At 41.4% G+C, this 16,370-nt stretch overlaps 1 protein-coding gene across 2 annotated transcripts in view; it reads left to right on the top strand.

Moving 5' to 3' along the window:
* LOC311028585 (uncharacterized protein) overlaps window positions 1–16,370 on the top strand; it is a 51,621-nt gene that overhangs the window by 16,803 nt on the left and 18,448 nt on the right. For both annotated transcript variants that reach the window (XM_084033249.1, XM_084033250.1), the window contains exons 3-5: window positions 11,907–12,154; window positions 12,275–12,445; window positions 13,664–13,795. In XM_084033249.1, the coding sequence (XP_083889375.1) occupies window positions 11,907–12,154; window positions 12,275–12,445; window positions 13,664–13,795 (551 nt within the window). The remainder of the gene's footprint in view (window positions 1–11,906; window positions 12,155–12,274; window positions 12,446–13,663; window positions 13,796–16,370) is intronic.

The raw sequence follows: 16,370 nt of genomic DNA, 5'->3' as shown, positions 1-16,370 counted from the left end.
AATTAATGATTGATTGCTTCTGTCTTTCCCATCCACATTATCACCTCTCCTCGCTCTCATTCTCTTCTTTTCTGTCTTGCCCTATTGCGCATTCATGACATTAATTTCAATTGAGATATTATCTACTTGGCACCTAATCCAAGGAATAAGCTTTGCACTTTCTTGGTCTTAAATGGTGGCAGCAATCTGCCAAAAACACACAGTTTTTTTTTTTTTAGTTAACCCATCATTCCTCTGACACCTTGGTCAGAGCACAGTTTCTACAGCTGGTTAAACACAGCTTGGGGTAAGCTGAAACAACGCACCGTTTACATAAAGCCCCATGATATCGGACCCCTGTGGACATCCGCTTTTACCACCAGCCCGTAGTTTAGTTGCTTTAATTAACTTGAAGGCAGGGTAAGGGGAATCACTTCCAAAATGTTTTAAAAACTATTAGACATCACTTAAAGGCTTGCTGCGTCAAGTTTTATATGGTACTCTGAAGATTTGTCGCTCTAACTGTGAGTTGGAATACCTCATTCAGTTTGCAGCAGGACTTTTTGTGCAAATAGGATGTTCTAGAAAGACCAGGTTCTGTTGTATTTGGTCCTCTTCCTTCCTCTCTAAGCTGAATACATTCTTGTATTTGAGGGTTCTTTTAAGTAAACAAACTCTAAATTTGGCATGGCAACGTTTAGGGAAAGTTAGATATCCAATAGCTGATTTTGGCTTGTGAAATGTTGAGGAAATTGCCAGCAAAACAAATTCAGAAATGAGCACCAAACACTGAAGGGGTTTAAAACAAAAATGATACACTGTACAAAGGAAAATAATCAAAAATGATCTTTAACTTTGATTTTACTTTAAATGTCACTTCCATGATCTATATTCTGATAGTAAAACAGTACATACGGATGCATAATTAATGCACTGACCCAGGGCATTGTGGAACTGTATAAGAGTGTAAAGTTATAAGAGATCTTCTTGTGTTTTTTAATAGCAAAAACATGCACCTCTAAAACTGCATGTGATTCCGATATTGTGCTGAAAAGTGACCTGCCGGGCATTAAGTGAAAAGTTAAGAAAAAACACGTCAAATATTTTGCTTTACAAAGGTGATACTGTTCTCTTGCTGACACTGCCAAGTTGGTCCCCACATTAAGATGGAAGATAAGAATTGAAGGAGCAGGGAGCTGGCAGGCGTGTGCGTGTGAGTGTGTGTGTGTGTGTGTGTGTGTGTGTGTGTGTGTGTGTGTGTGTGTGTGTGTGTGTGTGTGTGTGTGTGCGTGTGTGCGTGTGTGCGTGTGTGCGTGTGTGCGTGTGTGCGTGTGTGTGTGTGTTTCGGTGGAGACAGACAGGAGTAATACTTGGCTCCACTGACCTAACCGACTAAACTATTTGGCCTTTGGCTCTCTTCAGCCATGGACTTGCCAGCTTGTAAAGGCACACAGCAAAAAGGCCCTTATCAGTGACCCCAGTCCTGTCTAGTGTTGGCTTATATGGGCACACTCCATAGCACTGAATCCTTGGTCCAGACTCCACCAAAACAACTTTTAATCTGCAGGGGACAGTTTGTATTCCTGTATTACTGAGCCAAATGGATCCCCATGCTCTGTGCTAGAGCCCCGTTTGAGGTTTCGGTAGAAAGTAACGCTTCTGGGAGGAGTATGAAGGTTCAGCAGATGGGATGTAAAGTTTGTTATGAGTCATGTATAACATTAAATGTCCATTCCATACATTCCAAACAGTCAGCCCATGTTGAGAAATTAAGTGTTGAACATCATGACACTCTAAGTTTATTCTATCCTGACTTGCAATGACCCCCATCCTCCTGGATGCTACACTTATAACTGCTGTCATTATATACGCCTCTTCCACGGTCTGTTGGAGTCCCACTGAGACCTTTTAACCCCTTTTAAAACCTACCGCATTGCTGCCATCTAACGCCAGTGTAGCAGCCAGTATTTCCTGGCAGATTTCTACTGTTCTGCCAAGTCATATCAGCTAAGATGTTCACAAAGTTAACTGATATAACTTTTTCGAGGACACAAAATAACAAACAATTAACACTTTAGATGCAAAGGAAAAGTTGAACACCTCTGTTCCCAGTGTATCGATGTGTACATCATTTGCCTGAACTTCATATCGTATATAAGCTGTTTGCATTTGCACAAAACTGCGATTGACCTTTTTTCTCACGGAAGAGAAAGCTGATCAAAGAGCAGATTTCCACCAAAAGTCAGGGAATTTCAGCAACAAGCTTTCCACTGCATATATTAGCGTATATTAACTGGGCAGTAGTCTGTTAGACCACCGGCTGAGAAGAATTTGGTCCGCCTCACTGAGAGACAGTCAACCTTGCTCCCCAAGATGGATGTTGGATGAGACACAAGAATGCGCTCAGCTTACCGCTCAGCCCCTTTTACCCCGGTCCAGACCTCACTTTACCTGTCACACATAAGGCTCCCCTTGTGTGTGCAATGTGTGTAGTGCACTGTGAGAGAGCTATAGAAAGAGAGACTTTTAAAGCTGTGCTAAGCAAGATTTCTATGTAGTGCTGGGATTGTTACAGCTTCGAAATTCTTCTGTTTTCTGCATATAAACTAACATTTTGGTATAGAGTTTTAGCCACTGGCAGAAAATCCCCCAGCACACAAATCCGGAACAATTGATCCTTTGTAAGCCCCGCCCCTTTTGCACCCCAACAGAACTACACAATTGGCAAAAAAAAAAGGAGATACAATGCGGAGGTCACCATACTGGACACTTCTTAACTGCACCTACAATTCTGTCCATGAAAATGTTAACCGAATTGGTGACAAGGCCCACGATCTGTATAACAATACATTCCATCTCCTGGGAGTCTCGCTCGGTGGTTTCAGCACTGCAGCTGGCATCAATAAGAATGAGACACAACGCACTAACTCACTTTGCTGCGTTGGGTACAACCAGTGATTTCTTGGAAATTGACAGATTGGAGCTGGATTCACTGGTCCCACAACCCTAAGAGGTGTGTCCGTTTGCGCCCCAATTGGGAATCGGTGCTCCTACTTTATTCCAAGGCTGAACAAATTGCAAGTGAAACTGATTTGAAAGAGTTCAGTCATTCCATTTGCAGGATGTTGATTTTGCAAGAGCGTGGCTGTCTCTGCACTCCTTGCACTCTAAGCATAGGCCATGAAAGCATTGGAAAAACAATGTCATTGGAACATTATATTATTGCATTAAAAAGCTGATTGGAAATGACATAATAAGCATTTGTATTCAGTCTTGAAAAGTTTCTTTCCTGAATACTTAACTTTTGAAAATACTAGCCGCAGAGAGTCTGTTACCAAAGCCACTTAACATCAGTTTTCCCTCCAACTTATCATTTCCTCCATGCAGAATCATGTGTTATTTATACTGGTTTGGCTACTGTGGAATTTCCCTGAAAACATAAAATGTTTAGGATTCATTTCCCTTTACCCGACAAGGTAATTGCATTTTCTTTTTTACTTCCCCCCCCCACTCTGGGAACTAAAAGCTTGTGCCTGAGTAATCAGACCCCAAGCTCAATGCTGAATAAGTCATTTTTCTCACTGGGGACCATAGCTCTGTACTGGGGTTAACTGGGGACATGGGCAGAGTTTTGGTTGAGTCACTCTTGGCTCTGAGACTTTGGAGAGCAACCTTACTGAACCAAGAGCATATTGCATGTACGGGATTTTCTTTTTCTTCTCCAGTTAGGATTGCACATTTCTGTATTTTGTGTTCTCAGCAGCTGCTTTAGGACCACTTAGTTAAAATAAACAACCAACGAGAATTAATGTGGCGCACACCATCTTGGCATCAACCGATAAATGCGTGACACGACTCTTGTGAAATTGGAATATAAAAATATCGTTTAAAAAACTCCCTCGTGGCCAGTCTGGCGGAGACTGATTGGCTCCTCAGATTAGTCCTGTATTTCTCTGTAACTGCCATTGTTCAGATAAGCAAGGTCAGACCGTCTGGTGATAGCTTATAAAGAGCAGAATGCAGTAGAAAGATTCATCCGGATGTGATTAAAATACCTGTGGAAATATGGTTGGCTCCGTTCCAGCATTAAGGATGACGAGGTTTGAAACGGCTCATTCAGATTCTCGTAAACCATCTGGTTCATCTCACAAGCAGCTGAAATTGAAGTCGCTGTAAAAGCTGTTTCCATTTTATGGGATAATCAGCTGTCCTGTGTTGTGCTGATGTCCTGTTGCAAGACTATTAAAGCATGAACTCATGTTGGCTTCATTCTGGAAAATGGCCCTCTGCTTTATGAGCACCGCTGGAGCCAACTGTTAGCACTCAGCTGTGTGACAGAAGCAAACTCATTTAACCTTGTACTTTTTAATATATGTGATGATCTTGTGTTTGAACTCTTCTGCAGAGGTTTTTAAAAAGTCATAGGAAACTTGGTTCAAAGGAGTCCATGGTCTCTTCATATTAAGTTTCCTGGAATTACCCAAACGGAGAACAAGCCTCTTTTATATTTACTTCTGATGTGCATTAAAACTGCACTAGGTAACTTCCCACTTCGGAAATATATCTATTTGCATTTCCGAGCATATGAAGGACTCCATTGTAACTGTGCTTCCTAAGGAATAAATAGGTGTATCTGGGGGGAATTTACAGTTGAACTTGAAGTTGCACTCTTATGACAGAAAAAAAGGCGTATTAGATTTATCTAGCCATGCAGATAGTGTTGACTTTCTTTGGTTTTTTTAGTACATGGATGCACCTGCACTGTCACAGAAGGATCAGTTTCCCCATAGAAATCAGCCCGAGTGCATTTTCACAACATTTGTCTCCATGTGTTGCTCATGTGGTTCAGTTGCTGCATGGTGCAAGGTGCTTGCAACACCATGAAATCTGTTTGTCTCATTGGAACCAACAAATGGGTGCAGTGAGTGCAAAACCACAAACTGTCTGTTTCGGATCAAACATCTCTGAAAAGCTGCATCAAATTAAACATCTGCTACAATAGATTGCTGATTTTGAGACATTCTTTATGTGTTGGATCAGTGATTCCCTAAATTTTCTTTTCTTTTCTTTTTCTTTTTAAAAATGACAAACCACCGCAAACCAATTCATATGTGAGATCGTGACCATTTCACTGCCCTCATGTGGCGAAAATGTGTAAAATCGAAATCGGTAACTTCCAACTGCTGAGTCAGGCTCCCTCTATCCTAAAGTGTTTGACCAGCGCAGCCAGGGATATTTTATTACTGCTGACTCACAATGGAGGATCAACAGGCAGAGAAAGAAGACTCCTCCAGTCCGAAGAAAAAGAAAACTAATCTAAGTCAAGAAGGGTAATTAATCTAGAAAGTGACCACCAATGAGGGAAGACCTCCTTTCAGTGTGGAGCATTTGAAGGCATCACACAGATGAGAGACAGTGGACACAGTTGGGTGAGGGAGATGAGGTCCCAGGCTCCTATTCCTAAATAAAATCTGTTTCTTCAAACGCTACGCTAACAGATGAGCTTTATCTCTGACGTCAGACGTGTACAAGTGAAAAAAAGTGCCATTGTTTCTGGCATTCATGCCCCCCACGAACAAGATCCACCCTCAGAGCTAAGCGCTGTGAGTCTTTGATCACAGTGAGAGCATTAACACTTCCATCTGCTCTGCTCTTCCTAATGACTGCACCGCGTTTTAAGCTCAACACCTCAACAGAGCAGCTTTGTGCTAAATGGGAGCCCTGCAGCCTCACCTGCTCACACACAGGCTTGTGTACGTTCTCAAGTTAAATACACCGGCTGTGTGGTCTTAGCAATTTACCCCAAACGTCCTACTTTCCACCACAACACACGGCTGACATCACCTCTGCGCTGTCAATCAAACATTGCGAGCCGCCGAAAGAAAGCTTGTGAGGGGTCTTGTTTTGTCTACCTGGAGGAAAGGTCTGAGGCTCTTTGGAAACAGTTAATCTGTGGTCGCCGAGTGGAACAGAATAGAAAGGAAATCCCTGTTTGACTCTGTTTATTTATCTAAGTGCTTATTTGTTTAAATGTACTTGAACACACAGATGTGAGGTGGACACATCTGGTTATGGCCAGTAAGCCTTTTCATAATCAAACAGGTGTTAAACGACTGGTGAGGTCCATGATATCTCACAAATCTACAGGCATGCTCTTTTGTGTTTAGCCTATAAACTATGAGGCAAGTGTGCTTAACAATCCAACCACATGTCTATGATTTATTTCCTAACGTCAAAGCAGGCAGTAGATTTAATCAGATTCATATAAACTTTTTGTTGGCTTCATGTTTTTGTCAAAACCAGGTCATTGTTGCGTGTAAATGCAATTGCTAGCAGGTGCTTTCCCTGCTGTTGCATTCAGGGGCACTCAGACATTTCATATTTCAAAGTCAGCTAGCAGGAAGTATGCAAGAAATGAACCAATTCACATTGGTATTACAACACAGTTCCGATTTTAAATCGCCATCTTGGTTTCATTTACCCACCGTAGCTCATTATTACAGTCTTTTATTTGGACTGATGTAATGTGAGTTCAGGCCAATCAAGCTTAAAGATGTTGGAACAAGCGGGGGTTAAAATGATTACACAGTGAGACAGAGGTTAGTAAGTGTGTGTGTGTGTGTGTGTGTGTGTGTGTGTGTGATGATGTGGTGTGACCACAGCCACAGAGGATTTGCTTTTGGGCTATAACATGAGGTTTTGCATTTCCAAGTTCTTGGACGAAGCGGAGTTTGTTCTGTTTTGTTGCGCTGAAACTACATTTTGTGCTTGGGTGTGACGCGTGTTCAGAGGTGCGTGTTCCTATCTGAGTATCTGATATGTGGAGTTATAGATGCCTGAGGTTTGATTAGATTCCCTTCACTCAGCCTCTCATTAGATGTGACAGCTCATTACAAACTGGTGTGGACTGACTGACAGCTGAGGGACTTTGGCCGGCGCCGTTAAGAGCTTTCCAAATACTGGGTCCATCATCACCACATTATTTTGATTTTTTTTTCCTTTCTTTCCTTCTGATCAAGCTCTAAAGTTGTATATTTACATCTCAGCCAAGTCCTAGTAAAAAGCACATGTTTTCTAGTCCAAAGCTGGAACAGGAACCTAACCTACAGGGCTCATATTGTGTCTAAAATCTGGAATTCTCCTGCAGCTTCTTTCCTCACTTAAAATCCCTTGTTGCAGTGCATGTGTTGTCGTGTCAGGAAAGGAGCACATTCTGCACAGTGTGTGTTTCAGGGCTGCAGCTATTGATTGTTTTAGTATTCTACCAATTATTCCATCGATTTATGAAGCCATCTGATAAAAAATTATATTTTATTACATCAGTTCTCACACACATACAAGTTACGTTCATTTTTATTGATTAATTACATACAATAATATATATTCTCACTATTTTTAGTCAAAACTAAACTCATTAAGTGCATTTGAGTTCTATCCAATATGTGAGTTTGTGTGTGCTTTATTAAGTCTACTTCCTCAAGTAAACGGATGATGTCGGCAGCGGTGCACAAAGACGTTTGCCCCGTCTGCCCTGATGTTATCTCAAACACACCGTTTTGTTCATTTGAGTGCTGCGGTGTTTGGTTTCATCTGTCAGGCTGAGCTGTTTGATCTTGTATTTATCCAGAGAATAGCATATTTCAGAGCAGCGAATAAAGTATTTACTGATGAAACTTTAAGTTATTCCGATCTGCCCTTGCAGTATTTCACAGTAAAATTATCAGTGAAAGGCTAGTACATTTTGTTCCATCCTATAATATGCTTATATATTTGCTATGCTGTTCCTTATATTCTATTTACCAATGTAACCTGTGTCAGATGTTATCCTGTCATATTATGGAGAGAATTGTGAAATGGCAATCTTCATGTCTTTCAAGTGGTGCTCATGTAAGAGTAGGGAACTGCATTTACTGCTATTTATAACAGTCTGGGTTTCACCAGAACAATGTGTCACACAGGGACTTTCTCAAGTCAGAGACGCACACTCCCAAAACACACTGACCCATTTAAGAAAGAGCCTTGAGGAGACATCCGTGTTTGGATCCACTTTTGCTAAGAAAGGGAGCTAGCATGCAAACATAGACACCAACAGACACAGTGTAATGAACCTCACACTCCGCTTTCATTCACAAACTGGAAAGAATATGAATCTGTTATTAGTGCAGTCATTTACATTTTGATTCAGCCTTCTTCAAATTTCCTTTCCTTTAATAATGCAGCAATGCCCGTGGTTGAGCTATTTTCAATCCATTAAATACAGATCTTTATATATTTGTAAATAAATGTCAATGTCAGCACCAGAGTTGTTGTTGTTTCATCACAGTACAGTCCTCATATTTAGTTTACAGCTCAAAAAAACACACTAAATATAGCATCCTGTTGTTTGGGAGTGCTTCCTGCAAGTGTGAACTGTGAGATTAAGACTTTACTGTGTGTCTGCATGGATATCATTATTTAACTCATCTCCATGTATTTTATTAGTCAGTTGTCCAACACATTGTCCTCTTCCTAAGAAAAGGGAGTTCACCATAATGAAAGCCAGTGGTATTCCTCAGTGACTCATAGACTTTATCACTTGAAGTTATTACTGTGAACACTAGAGCAGAGGTCTTCAACGTGTTTCCGGCCAAGGAACCCTTGGCTTATATTGACCCTGTGGAGGGACCCCCTATTATTTATCATATTTATATTTTATTCTATATTGGTATTTCTAACTTTCACAAGATCAAATTGAATAAATATCAATATTTATATTTGCTTATTAAAGGTTGTATTAGGTTGTTAAAGTGTATTTTTGGAAATATTTACATTTTTAGAAGAAAAAAGGTTTGGGATCATATAATTTCTGGGACCCCCTGCAGTAGGTCTGCGGACCCCCTAGGGGTCACGGACCCCATGATGAAGATCTCTGAGCTAGAGGACATGTACTGTACCTCCGGAGGCTTCCTCGTCTCCGCTGCTCTCGGTCTCTTGCCTTGTCCAGTGCAGGTGGTGTGCAGACTCTTAGCCAAGTCTGATTACACTGAGAAGTCACACCCTGACCCGAATTACTCACAACTTTCTCACAGCTGTCTTGCGCTGGGATGTTTTTCATTTACAACGCTCTGCTTTCATTATTCCACATTATTCTTAAGATGAGAACATTCACAAATCAGCAGTCTGCAGCCGCATTTCTCCAACATGATCAGCTGCTTACAAATAAGTCGTCGGGACGATTGCTTGAAACTGGGACACGCCCTGGTTCGGCGAAGCTCCGTCATGAGAACTCGAGCAAATGTGCGGAGTGTGTATTAGTTGCCATGGCGAACTGTCCAGCTGTTTAGTCTCTGACCCAGCGGAGGAACATCTGCAGTGATTTCACATGCGGGCAGAGACCGAGTGAAGTGACAGGAATGTTGGCAGACGCACTTTGGCAGGACTTTACTGCAGTGACAACACAGAGAGGTTTTAATGTCTCCTGACGAGGCAGCCAACAAGGCAATCACCTACTTCTGATTCCAGACTTCTCTGGGTCAGAGAGTTTTTGGAAAACATTCTTAGAGTTCACTGCATCTGTTTATTAAAAGTTAAGACAATCATATGGAAGTCTTTGTAACTGAGACATGCATTTTATTAGATAAAATAAAAACTAAGCACTTGTACTGTCGCTCTGAACATGATTTTTTATTTCTTAGCTTTTGTTCCCATGGAGCTTGAATGCACTTCCTCTAAGTCCCTTTTTGTTTAGTTTTTTCCCCAAAATTAAGGCCACATCTGCATCACACATACATTTAATTCTGTTGTGGCCTTCCGTCCACAAAACCGATGTTTTTCACACCAAAACCGAGCTTTTAAAAACTCTACTTAGTGGATTAATTAAAAAAATGCCTGGATCCCATTTTAGTGTGAAGGAGGAAAACCGAGCTTTGGGGATTCCCAGTTTCATTGTTTTCTTACCAAGAGACGAGGAAGAAGAAGAGATACACTGACGCCGTTTCGCTATTGTTTCGCTGTCAGTGTGAATGGACATCTTTACGGTTTAACATCCAAAAGTGGCTAAAACATATTTATTTTTCCAAGTATCCCAGAGACGTTGTTTGAACAAATGCAGAATCCAGTATTCGGCTACAGTGGAGGCTATACAGCAGAACGGTGTGGGTTGCACTTCGTTGTTATTCTTTAATTGCCAGCGTCTGTAGGGGTAACATTCCATTTAGTGCACGGGGAAAGAAGTGTGCCTCTCTCCCTGTGGGGAGCCTGACTGGCCACACATGCACACAATGCAATCATGGAAGTCTGACTGTTTCCAATCTCCATCTCACTCAGCCTCTCTCTAATCTTTTTGTCTCTCTTACTCCTACACACACACAGACACACACACACACACACACACACACACACTGACCAGTAAGCCTAATTTACAGGAGCTGCCACTGCGCAGCACGTGTGTATTAGTCTAACCTAATGCCTTCCAGATGCTCGGCCTCTATTCCCTGCCGCCCATACACTCTGAAAGAACAGACAATTGTTCCAGGGGTCTTTACACTGAGGAGAACCAGGTGTAGATCAAGCTGTAAGTGTGTCTGACAGAGAGAACGGGCAAGAGGAGGAGGAGGAGATGTGGTACAGTAGGCAGCTTTTCAATAAGTGCCTGCATATCTGTTGGAGAGAGAATAGGAGCACATGCTCTCTGCCATGCTCGGGGAATGTGTGTGTGTGTGTGCTTTTGTGTGCATGCATGACGGACAGAAAAGAGAGGAAGGGAGTGTGCATTCATCCGTGTAACAGTGATGGTAAAATGACATGGGTGGTGGCTTTAGACGGATAGAAGCCACCCTCTCACCCTCTTTGCAAACGTTATGGGGTGTATCTGAAATGTTGTCAAGCAAGGATGGCTGAAACCTCCCAGACTGTCTTATAATGACCCAGAGGACTCACAGAGGGCCATGGACAAATTCAAGTTTATATAAATAAAGTATATATTTAGGATTTTTACTGCAACAAACCATAATCTAATGAAAACTAATCTATTTAATTTCCTACATTTTTTTTTTTACTGTTGTAGGAAATGAAAAGATACATGATAAGATGACTTCACCTCCCACAATGTCTGCACTGTGGAATGCTTTAATTTCTAAGACAACATATCAGTCCTCTGACCCATGGCTGGATTAACCCACAAGGAGGGGGCAGGTCGACCACGTCCTCTCTATGGATTGTGTACGCTGTCACCTTCGAGTATCCATCAAACCCAGAGCACACAGCACACTTCACATGGCAGCTTCATTATGTTTTCATCGAGCCACCGATGCCAAACCAGCCCGGCCCCAGGTTTGCCGTGTATCCAATTAGTTTGTGGTAATTTGATTAACAAGGCGATATGCACAAGCCATTAAAAAACGGCATTTTGATGTTTTATTTAAGTGGTGAATATTACCCAGAATAACTGACACATGGGGGCACCTTCCCTGTCTTCTCTAAAGTAAAAACCATATAAAAACCTGAATATGTAGGCCTATAGGAAAGAAGAAAAAAGGGATCATTCATACCTTTTTACTCTTAAATGAAAGGATGGTTAATTCTCTTGAGAGGACAGCTAGAGGGAAGATCTGGCTGGAGGTGCTCTAAGACAAACGGGATGTGTCATACATCAGTAATACACTAATTAATACACTAGTGACTGAGGTAAAAGAGGCTCCAATAGACAGCGAATGGATGTTAAAATGCACCAGCGGCGTTCAGTTTACTCCTCGACAGCATGTTGTTTCCGTATGGCCATATGGCAACAATCAGTCTCCTCGTACCTCTTTTGTTTGATTACTTTTTTAGCTCAGTTTATTTTTGTTGGCTAATGGTGTCAGTAGGCCAAATGATACACTCGGATGCCTTTTAAAACATGTTTTCTTTTCCCCTCAACTAACACGGTTTCCATGTTTGTTTTTTTGCAGACCGTGGCTCTCAGGGAGCCTTGGACCTGACGGAGTTGATCGGCGTCCCCCTTCCTCCCTCCGTCTCCTTTGTTACGGGTTTCGAGGGTTACCCCGCCTACAGCTTCGGCCCGGACGCCAACGTGGGCCGCCTCACCAAGTCCTTCATCCCCGACCCATTCTACCATGACTTTGCCATCACGGTCACAGCTAAACCTACCACGCGGCGTGGTGGTGTTCTGTTCGCCATTACAGACGCTTTCCAAAAGGTAGACATATGTTCTTTTATCTCCACTCCTCTGTGTATTTTTTCCTGTTAATGTTACACCGACTTTTCTGCTACATGCAGATGGAACATCTCTTTATACATCTCTTGATTTATTTGGAAGATTGTACACTTAGGTATAGCGTTGTCTGAGGTGGAGGATGGTTCCCAGAGAGTCATATTGTACTACACGGACCCCGGAACAAGAGGCGCAACGCGGGAAGCGGCTTCCTTCAAAATGGGAGACCTGACAGGGAGGTGGGCGAGGTTTACCCTGACTGTACAGGGGGCAGAGGTGAGTTTGGGTTTGGGTGCTACGGGTGTCATTAAGGAATATGACAATTTCATGCCATGATTATCTTTGCCAAAATAATTGTGATTCATGATATTATCAAGATACTATCAAATATACTTTTAGACACACTAAATATTAAGAAACAAAATGAACAATATGTTTTAGTGAACATCCATTTTGACAATCAAATAATCCTGAATAACCTAGTCATAAATCATAAGCTCCCTGCATAAATTAAGGATAATGTTTCTGATCCTGTACTTTTAAATCTGGGCTCTGACTCAATGTGCTATATCTACTGATTTCTACACTAAAATTGGGAGACCAGGATTTTGCATGCAATCAGCTTAGTTTCACTGGAATGCATAAAAACAAACATGATATCCTGAAATAATTGTGAAGGTTTTCAATTTGACAGAGTGTAAAAATCACCTTGGCAAGAAATAAGTGTTTTGTTAGTGGCACCACCATTAACTGTTTTGTTTCTGGTAATTATACTGGGGCACAATCATTAAGAACAAATGGATGTGTGTGTCTCTAAAAGCGGGTCACGATTGTACCGTAATGTTGAAAACAGGCTAAATAATTTACTGGAACTGCTTGGCACTGTAGGTAATAGCAAACATTACTCGAAGCAGTGTAAATATTGAATGTTTTGGGGACTACTTGTTGCTGATTTGGTGAGCTTGTGAGCATTTACAGCAGCAGGGCAGGGTGAATGTAAACTACCGTGCCTGTTTGCACTGTAATCAAGGAGCAGCCAGTGCAACAGCAGCTCATTGATGTGTTTTTAATAGTTGCTGGACTATCGTGGATTTCTACAGCAAAGAGAAATACGATATATTAATCAGTCTTTGGCTACACGTACAGTACTTTTTATAATGTAACATTCACTGTTGGGTTTATTGACTTAATGATGTTTGTTGACCATAAGAAAACAACATAATATTAGCAGGCATATCTGTTAACAGTATGCTGATGTTGAGTTTTTGCTGCCTGCATGACCGATGTTGCACAAATCAGAGCTTTTCAACTGTTACACAAAGAGTGTTAAATAGGAAACATGCTGTTCTTTAATCTTTGACGGGTGCTTAATATGAGGATGTTGTCGTAAAATGTCATAACATATCAGTAACTGCAGTAAAGTCTTTTGCAGATGTTCTATTTGTGATCAATTACCCAATAATAAGCAATTGTGCATGTGCCCCTGTTGCTCAGGTGCGTCTCTACATGGACTGTGAGGAATACCACCGAGTTGCCTTCACCCGGAGCCCTCAGCCTCTGACCTTCGAGGCCAGCTCAGGGATCTTCGTGGGGAACGCTGGGGGTACGGGCCTGGCGAGGTTTGTGGTGAGTCTGGATGGGGCCTCGTTTCTTTCAGCATATGCGCATCGTCATCTTTTTGAGCGCATCAGGATTTTCCTGTTCTGTGTCTCAGTTGTCAGGCCAGCGTGAGAGCTGCATTTCTGTGTTGTTAATTCCTCATTTCTATTGTCAGTACGTTTGGATCAATGAGTCGAGAATAGATGTCAAATCCATCGCTAGTCGCCGAAAGCAAACGTGGCGTTTGGGCGGCTGCCTATTTTACATTTGGAACATGAATACAATGGTCTTTGTTGGCAGCTTTATGACCGCCACAGGAGACGAGGAATGAATGACCGCATGTGTTTATGAGTATTGCCTTATCCTGCGAGAGCTCATAAATGACGAGCTGTGTGTGATTTACATTTTTGGAATATAGCTGATCTCTCAAACGAGTCTCATTTCCAATGACTTACACTCACTGCCACTGGGACTGCAAATGGTAATTCTTTAATTACAACAAGTAGGTTCAAACAATAGTATCAAATGAAAATAAGGATGCATTTTTTTTTAAATATCCCTGTGTGGTCATATTATTTGTATGTGATGGATAAGCACATCCTCCCAATCATCTATGATTTACCGCTTTGTGATTACAATACAATGCTGTGTGTCCCAGTGTAACAAGAGGGATGATGAGCAGAAAATAGCTGAATATAAAGGGAATACTATTTGCGTGCCGTATGCATAAGATAAGCAAGTAGATATGGTGTTTATCTGAGCCAAAAAGTATTTCTACAAGTTTTAGATGTTATCTAGATGACATTTTGCAGAATATAACATTTTAATAAGATATAATATTATAAAACATTCCAAAAATTCTTTTTCTGAATAAATCAATGGCTGAAGGCTGAAATACAAAAATACTTGTGACTTTAAAAAGAAAAACAAGTGCAACCTTTGTCCTCCTTCTCTCCTCTGAATTGTTCTGACTGACAAACTAAAAGATGTTTCCTTTCCAGGACAGTGGAAAGAAGTTTTTTATTGCTTCCCCCCCCCCCACTCGCATTAAGATTTTATTGGAGAAATCTGAGAGGAGTTTCAAAGAAACCCAATGATCCAGGGAGGGAATTTTTAGTTGATGGAACACTTTATCAAGGTTTCTCTACCTACTGTGATTTAAAACAAGCTCTGATGTGTGTATTTACATCACGAAGAGTTTCATTTCAGACCAAAATAACTTCTAGCGTCATTTAAAATCACAAACACATTCTGTTCACAATGTGTCGGTTGGTAACTTGACTTTTATTGACTTTATAATGTCTTGCTGGAATAGCAGGGATGCTGGACTGATAATAAAGACAGCAGGAAGTTGTTTTCCCAAAAGTATTATAGTTCAATTTTGTATCATTTTAATTAAGATAGAATTACTATCATTTTATCCCACTAGTCTTAGCCATTGGCATTCTGTTAAAGCCTTGTGGGAACAAAAATTATTATAGCATCTTATCTAAATGACCAATTTATGTGAAATAAGACCTCTATAATGAAAACCCACTGTTTTAAAGGAATAGTAGGACGATTCTTTAATTTGGAAAGAGCCATACAAGCATTACAGCAAACACTGCCCATTGCACCGCCTCATAATAAGTATTGGCTAACAGCAGGAAAACCCCACCAAAAGACATTTGTCTTCTTCAAAGCTCATCAGTGCTACAAATGGGATTTTTTGGAGATTTGTATAACAAATCATTTCCAGTGTTTTTAGATTGCTGATTTGTGGTTAAACTGATTGACTCCTCATTCACTCACCAGCCATCACATTGTGCTTTGAAAAGCTAATTACATTATGTTTGGTATTTCTTTTCCCAAAACACTCATTTCCTTGTGAGCTTGTCCTTTGGGCTACCTTAAATTTCTCTCAGACTAAGGAGCTCCTTTTAAGTTAAAACACTTGAAAACTCAAACTCAACCAGGTACTTTTAGCCTTGGCATACTTTGTGAATATTGATGTCCAGATATCCGAAGATAAAAGATGATGTGAAAAATGTCAGCCAATCAGAAACACTCATCAGTCATACCTTTAACTGGCTACAACAGCAGAAAATCATGTGGGGAAACCTTTCCTGTCTGGCAGAAATCCCATGAAGCCAGTAGCCAATAGAGTCACACCACCAGTATGGCCAGTGAACACTGTGTGACATCACCATGAGGCCCCGTGTAGCTTTTTCTCTCCTATCTCTTGCCAATAAACTCCATCTCTTTCACTACTCCCTTCCCTCTCCCCACACAGTCCTCCTCCTCCTTCAGACAAAGAGGACCCGTAGTGACTGTCGGATTCCAGCTGTTCGGTGTTTGAACTGGCAGCTCCGAGAGATCTTCCATCTCCTCCCAGGGAGAGCAATAACAGCCACGCAGCAGCGGTAGCTCTCCGCAGCAGCGAACGCACACACAGCTACACATGAAAACAAATATATTAAAACCATCCTCTTCCAGACTGACTTAGTCACTTATATTCTTGCTTTCCTTCATTTCGCTGAAAAACACGCCCCATGCTGGGCGTTGGAAAATGTTTGTGTGCGGCCGGCGCCTTCTGAACGTGTCGGCGTGAACTAGAAAGAAA

The sequence above is a fragment of the Eutrigla gurnardus genome, assembly GCF_963514095.1.
Source record: "Eutrigla gurnardus genome assembly, chromosome: 18".
NCBI lineage: Eukaryota > Metazoa > Chordata > Actinopteri > Perciformes > Triglidae > Eutrigla > Eutrigla gurnardus.
The sequence above is the reverse complement of the archived record's forward strand: the minus strand, read 5'-3'. Positions and strand labels throughout refer to the sequence as shown.